This window comes from Sinocyclocheilus grahami, unplaced genomic scaffold (assembly GCF_001515645.1).
Source record: "Sinocyclocheilus grahami isolate Dianchi unplaced genomic scaffold, SAMN03320097.WGS_v1.1 scaffold12.1, whole genome shotgun sequence".
Classification (NCBI taxonomy): Eukaryota; Metazoa; Chordata; class Actinopteri; order Cypriniformes; family Cyprinidae; genus Sinocyclocheilus; species Sinocyclocheilus grahami.
The window spans coordinates 2,611,494-2,619,351 of NW_015505191.1; the positions used below are offsets into that span (position 1 = coordinate 2,611,494).

General features: G+C 36.8%; 1 protein-coding gene across 2 annotated transcripts in view; it reads right to left on the minus strand.

Moving 5' to 3' along the window:
• LOC107597375 (multiple epidermal growth factor-like domains protein 9) overlaps positions 1-6,284 on the minus strand; it is a 116,051-nt gene extending 109,767 nt beyond the window's left edge. For both annotated transcript variants that reach the window (XM_016288411.1, XM_016288403.1), the window contains exon 1: positions 5,678-6,284. In XM_016288411.1, the coding sequence (XP_016143897.1) occupies positions 5,678-6,179 (502 nt within the window). In that variant the 5' untranslated portion in view covers positions 6,180-6,284. The remainder of the gene's footprint in view (positions 1-5,677) is intronic.
• Positions 6,285-7,858: the final 1,574 nt, after the last annotated feature.

Sequence of the window (7,858 nt, forward strand, 5' to 3'; positions counted from 1 at the left end):
TTACATAAATAAATAAAAAAAATAGTAAAACAAAGATATATATATATATATATATATATATATATATATATATACACATACACATATTGTGCTTGTTAAGGTGATTAGCTGATGAGTTCCACCTGGGCCAGACTGGTTGATTATCTGTTCGTGCTCCTCCCGAACCTTATTAATAAAACATCATATAAATGTATAATCATTCATTCATAATGACAAATTAAACTTTATGCACCAAGAGCTTGTAACACTCCAAAGAGAAAGGAAAAATTTAAATCGCATCATATGACCCCTTTAAAGGGGAAGCTGTCCAATATTCGTCCTGTCTGCCATTCATATTAATCAAATAGTGAGAGAAAATCTCTCACTGCTCTTGACTAAATCACTTTTGTAACTTTAATAAGAAATTTAAAAAATAATAATGATGATATTTTTATATGTGTATATATAATAGAATCTATACTTAATACACGTTTTAATTATATCTATCTATCTTTATTTATCTTCAGTGAGCTTGAGTTTTTTTTTCTAGGTCTCTTTTTAGGCTTGTATAAGTTTGATATTGACATTGGTGACAAGGATTATGAAAATTTTATGGTATCAAAGATTTTAATATCATAAAAATCTTTGTAAAAGAAAATATATATATATACATACCGTGATATATTGTTATCGTGATATAGAATTAGTCATATCGTGATATAAGATTTTGGTCATATCACCCAACCCTATGTAAACCTACACTAAACCCAACCCTAAACCTAACCAATTGTTTCAACAAAAGCAAATTTGAAAAAAAAAAAACACATTTGCTTAAGAAACCCTGCCATTTTGGCTTGCTTCTACAATGTTTGAACTCCTTGAATGGCTATGGCAAATGTGTTTTGAGGTCATAACATAGCATTGTGCAAGGAACCATACAAATAAGTCTTTGTTAATCACTAATCTGCTCCCTAATCATAATTTGTGTAAAAAGGAATAAAATTTGTTGCCGTTTCACTGCCTTGTGATCATTCATTATTACTACATGTCTTACTTGAACGAAGACGAAACATTTTATTAAGGTACCATCAATGCTAAAATGCTGAATGAAAAGTAGACAGCAACAAATTTTGTCATCAGGTGTATAGTTTCCAAAAAAGGTGAACCCTTGTTTGTGATATGCAGGGATGTCCCACATAATCGCAACATGTTTGGGCAAATTCCCGTGATCAGATTCAGTAGCTTTGGTGTTGTTACATAAGAAATTTATGGGGCACTTACATAACAGTAACGAGCGTATGGGCCTGTGGGACGACATACTGACCCTCAGGGTGAGCAGCATGGTGTTATAGGTGATGGGGCCGCTGTCACCCTGCATTGCCACCCACATGCCAGATTGTGTGGCACCACTGAGAGTGTGAGAGCTCTGGCTTTATTTCACAGAGAGAAGAGGAATACATGTCATACAGTCGCATGTTCAGTGAGAAAGCTAATCTGCTAAACATAAAAAATGTATCAGATAAAAACTGCATGACTATTGTAATAAGAATGACTAGTGATTAGAAATGACATACAAGTATAAACCTGTCCTAAACTTAATTTTCTGAGTTTTCTCAGTCCACAAACTGACACTCTTCATTTTCATCAGAGCACTTAGTGTGCTGGCGAGCAGAGTGTGAGACGGAGATAAACAGCTAAGCAATATCTATATGTGCACTTTTAGATATTCAGCTGATTGGTACCAAGGAAATGGATTATAATGAATGAATACATAAATAAATAAATAAATACAGTACACAGAAATGCACCGTGTTGGATGGTTAGGGTTGCATATTTTATATAAGGGTTGCAGCAGATAAATTCAGCTATAACAATGACAAGCTCAATGCCTGGCTTAACAACATAGACAAAATAAACTTCAGAGTTGGCATACTATTTACATACAGTATATAAGAAATAGCACATGGATGTAACATCAGGATATTTAGTTACAACATGCTGTGTTTTAGCAATGACAAACCAAACACAGACTCATGCTGTATGACTGTTATGAGAGTACATTATAAATTCATTATTATCATTATTTGACTTTCAAATTGTTGAGGGAGAAGATATTGATAGCTTGGCTATCAAACACAGGCAGAAGGGCAGTTATCTGTGTATTAACGCTCTAGGACTCCAGAGAGTTTCTAATAAATCTGTGCAGTCTAGAAGTGTCTTCTACTCACAAAAGAACTGGATTTACGGTGTTTGTAGGCCCAGAGCTCTATTAAGAATGGCAGTCTAAGCAATATAGACTGTACAGTGCTTTTATAAAACTCCCAGATGGGAATTCACAAAAAGGTGCAAAATCAATAAGTGTTACAGAGCACATTAGAAAACTAAATTAATAGCTATAGCATTTAGTCACTACTACAATCACCATACTGTACCACTGCAATTCATTTCATTTGGATAGTATTAGTTTGGCATAATGGACATCAAACAAACTACTTGAAGTTTAATGTCAACAGACTTAGAAATGTTCAAACAGCCAAACACACAGGACTATGTTCCATCCAGAGCATGATGTAGAGGCTTTCAATGTTTAACTGTTTCAACGGGTAACTCAGACCACAGCAACAATTTAGTCATGCAAATGCAGCACATATCGAACTTACTACAGCATGTCTTACAAAAATCTATTTAACATCTGGACAGTTGAACACTTCCAAATGTTTGAAAGTGTATAATCTGTGTACAGTAGCAATCAGTTTGAGCTCATGTTACTTCAAACCCGTTCATGAAACTGCTAAGCAAGGACAGCGCGGTGGCTGAAAAACAGCCATCGGATGAGCCTGTGTGTCCGGCAGTGCTGGGGATTTATGAAATGACTTTCACTGTCCTTGTCTGAATTGTGTTTTTAATAAGCCACACACTGCTCAAACGTAGAGCATAATGACATGCAATATGAGCTACAGTGTAACGCTGAATCACAGGTATTGTATGGTGGTGTGGGGTGTATTGCAATTAACAAATGATATGTTGTTGGCAATTTAAAAAAAGAAAATTACCACATTATCAGTATGCCACATACCAGAGTCAGTTTAGCAATAAACCAATCTCATCTCAATAAAGTATTTTATATTATTGTATTGTTCACATTTTTTATGATGTTTATTATACGTACTCTTGACGAAATAAAGTGCATTCTTGTTTATGTCTAAGACCACCACAGCTTGAACAAACATCACTGGGAAATGATTTTCCCTGATTGCATTGCAATAAAAACAACACATTACAGGAGTCACTGAAATTGGGACAGGGCAAATTAAAAATTCTGACTGGAAAAATACTAGCTCATATTCTTGTCTAACGGTTAATTCTGGCCTTGTAAACAAGCGTCAATGCAGGTGTCAATTTTATAAGTGTTATTTAATCTTCAAATCTGCTTGTAAATTGCATTCTTGTAAATTGTTAATTATCTTTAATAGGGTGGTTGAAATTCAACAATAAAAATGTCTGAAATGAATGAAAAATCTGTACATACTGTACATGTTCTGTGCATACTATTGCCAACTAAGTGAAGTAGACTATATGATAATAGTTTTTTTACATACTGTATTTACCCCACTTTTGTCACGTATTTCTAGGCTAAGTTCAAACCGTCTCTAAGCTAAACTAACAACTGTAGTTGTTATGCAATTTAATGCCAACTTTTCTGGTGAGCTTAATTTCTGCACAACATAATGCCTATATAAGATGCTCCTAGAATACAGAAACACATGATTTCACTCAATCTGATTTATTTTTCATTGCTTGTCTGTTATACACTATTCCAGAAATAGACCTACAGAGCAAAGAAAATTTAATAGAGGGAACTGAAACGAGACAATTACCAGTGTGTCCAACAGCTATAATACTGCATCAGTGCGTTTACAAGACTGATTAATGATCACTGTGCTTTGTAGGAAGGAACACAATAAAAAATACAATTCACTAACATTTGTAATAATAAAAAGTCTGGTCTGTGGGATGATTCACATTGTTAAAGTAACTTAAGTTAAGGTGTCATGCTCTGATTCTTGCTTCTACAATAACTTGTGTAGGTGTTATTTCTGAGTCTGAAATAATTTTGTGACAGAATGAGGTGAATGTTTTAAGGGTTCCTCAAACCACTGCTAATATTAAGCATGCACAAACAATGGAATCATCACAACAAAACATTTACTTAACATCACAACGACTTGAAAGAGCACCCTGAATATTCCACTCATGATTTTAGGTTAAGCTTTCTAATAAGATGTTTTCCGGGTCAAAGTCAAGAGCTCCCAGAAATTATGGTGTCATAGATGTCTGGGGAAACAAGGGCACCGAACTTGCCTCACTGGAAACAAAAGTCAAACACCAGCTATTTTTGCAGTCAGCATCTGAAATGTTCTCTTCACTCATAAAATATATAATCACGACAAATGTTCCAAGGCGGAAAAAAAAAACATGAATAAAGCAACAAAGGCCTTAAAATATGATGATGCTGATTTTCTCTTCGTATGTATATTAAGCTGCTGAATCAGTGGTTTAAATGAGACATATATCTTTTCTGCAGAAGTGATTTAAGACCTGCAGTAAACAGCAAAGGGCTAAAATCCAGAAACAAATCCCAAACAGACACAGAGCCAGTCGCCTTTGGGCTATAGAATGAGATGGTTTTTATTTACTGTAATCCCAAACACCTGTCTCCCTGCAGTACAATCACTTCCAATGAACTCCAGAGGGGCTGCAGATCACATACAGTCTTAACTGAACCTTTGATTATACCCCATATGGCTGGTTGACTTTTCTTTTAACTGCATTTCATCTCACTGCTGTCACTTCATATGTCCAAGTTCAGAGGAAGAAAATTTAATGGTGCCAAAGAGGAATTTCTCACCCTTTTTCCAAGAAAGAAACTGTCAAGATGAAAGATTATGAATCAGACAGATTAATGCGTCATTCTATTAAACAGATAAAGCAGACATAAAGGTGACTGATACTATACTAGATATGACCTCAATGAAAATTAATCATCCTTATTCTCCAAGCCAGTTTGGCATCATGTAACTCAAGATAAATGAGTAGAGGGTTTAAGATTTATGATTGTTTTCCTCTTTTGGCAGTCAGATGGTAATTAATCACATTAAAGCAATTAAGAAGGTTGTCTCTGCGCAACTGGCCTGATCTCAAATGTCCTTCAGATACACAGCTGTACTGAGGAACTGAGGTTTGTGGAATGGATTTATCTGTCAATTCATTTTTATGACACAGCTGATCAAATTATCAGCACTAACACAAGACCTACAAAGTGAAGTGAAACAAAGGAGTGTAGTGAAAGACGGTACTGGTTTGTTTTAAAACTGATCTTCTGGAAGCAGTGAACAACAACTACATATTGTGAATGCTTTCAGTTTGAATCTGCACTCAGTGACCTAGGGAATAAATAGAAGAAACATTCTGTCTGTATACTGTAATAAACATAAAACAACAAATGTAGCACATGAGAACAGCTTGTGCAGGTGTAAACCCCTCAAAATTCAAGGACACACTATAGGTGGCTTTTTTTTGGTATCTGGTGAAGGAACAGTCCAATTTGAACAAACATTTGGAAAACATGCATTATATAAACTTGCACACTGCATCACATTCACACCATGTCACTGATAAGAATGAGAACTGACCCTACCTCTCTCAGTGGTCACGACAGGAGGCTTTGAGGTGCTTTTCACTGTCCATGAACTGTTTGCAGTATCCAGAGCAGGTGGTGTTGGGGTTTTTGTGCCACTTAATGGAGAGGAAGGAGTAGGTTTTACTGTAATGTTCAGTGTTGTGGTAAATGTGGAGTTTTCTTTGACTTTACTGCGTTTGGAGGTAGCGTCCATTGTTTTGGTCAGAAGCGCAGCCGTGGTGGTCAACCAGATGGGCTGTAGTTGGTTAGTTTTACCAGTGGTCCTGTAGTCCCTGGATGTGATGGTCAGTGTGGGGGTGAAAGGTGAAAACCTGGAGTCCCTGTCGTCCTCCTGTAAGTGGTTTGGGATGGTGGTCGCCTCCAACGTCTCATCCAACACAGCACGCGGGAGTCTCGCGCCTGGCGACGCGCTCTCATCGCTCAACAAACCAGCTGTGTATCCAAACAACAATAACTCCAAAACTGAGAACAGTAACATAGTGTAACGCATACACGTCATTTTGTTCTTTAGCTCCCCATGTGAAACGTTTCGACTGTATCCTTCAGTACTATACAGATGTTTTTCTTACTACCGAATCTGTGTTTCAGCCAATTGTCTCCACTTGTCCAATCGCGCCGTGAAACTGCACGGTTTCACTTCAGCGGGACTGACAGCAGTAAACCCCGCCTACTACGGCCACGCCTCCGTCCAATCAGAGCGCAGGCTACATGAAGATTGGCGTAACACTGCACCAATCATACGACTGCGAGGAGGAGCCTCAAAACTGACAACTCTATGACCTGTCTTGAAAAGTGACAAAAGAAAACAGGTAAAACGAAATTAAATAGATCTGCGTGATAATACCCAGATAAGAGGCTAGCCAGCAGTGACTGTACGTAACTAGTGTTTTAACTTTGGTTAACACCACATTATGGAAAAATTGCATAATTTAATGGCGCTAAAATTAATGGATTCCCTCTGTTAATAGAAAATTTGACGGAGAAACTCCATTCGCCTGAAGCAGGTTTAACAAACACGACAGACGTCGTGCTGTGCTGAATAACAGTACAGAGTAATAGCGTCCCCTAGTGGTGACGCACCATTAGTCAAGAACACGCCACGACTGTGCTGCTCTGAGCAAAATTCATTTGACTGGTATTTCAACAATACCTAAAATAACAATATAAAATGTAATAATTTATTTAATAATAATCAAAATATACAGATAACTAAAATATTGATTGATTCCTAAACTAAATCAAATAAACGAATCTCTTGCTTTTGTTTTAAAGCTTTTTACAGCCTTTTTCTGGAGTATGACAATCAAAAAGAATAAAATGGAAAGAGAAAATACCTGTTTTTACTTCTGATACTCCAATTTAAAAAAGTGCAATATCTTGTAGATAAGGAAAGAATAATAATAATAATAAGGAATAAGGAAAGAATTACATCAAAATGTTACTTTAAAACACCTACACTGGGCAAACCACCACTGTGCGACTGAGGCTGATCGTTTGCATCTTTTATACATATATTCTGTATAACAATAGGCTACTGTATGCACACTACGTTTTTAAGCAATTTACTTGAGGACATTTGTCAGTGTGTGCACTGGAGAAGCTTGATGATATTGAACCCCTGAATAAAGAAATTTCACATCACTGCAGGCATTTTTGGAGCTCTCTAGATAGTTCAAAGGCTGGTTTGATGCCTGATGGTGGTCCATATAACTGTATAAAGCAACTGGAACTGAGGTGCTTCATAAATTTATAAGAATAATCCTGTGAACATACAGTAAAATGAACCCATACTGTGCTGGGTTTTAACTTTAGCAGTCATAGAGAGACAGAGAGAGAGGCTGTTTCAGGCATGTCACAGATGTGCGGTGGACATTAAGCCTTTATTTGCAATTGGACTTGCAATTGGAGTTGTTACTCCGCCCTCACATGAATTTGTGTTACAGTCATAAGAGGAGGGGGGATGAAGACAACTCATAGTGGGCGGTTTACTTTGAGAACTGTTTGGTTTAGAAGAGAGAGAGAAAGACAGACAGACAGAGAAAGCTGAGGCGAGCTAGAAAGTCAGCACTCTATAAACATCTTACAGTGCTTACCAGGACATCTTATCAGTGAACAAGAACCTTGTGAAGACAGAGAAGAGGATAGGCCTATAACACAACTTTCCTTTCAAGGAGAAGG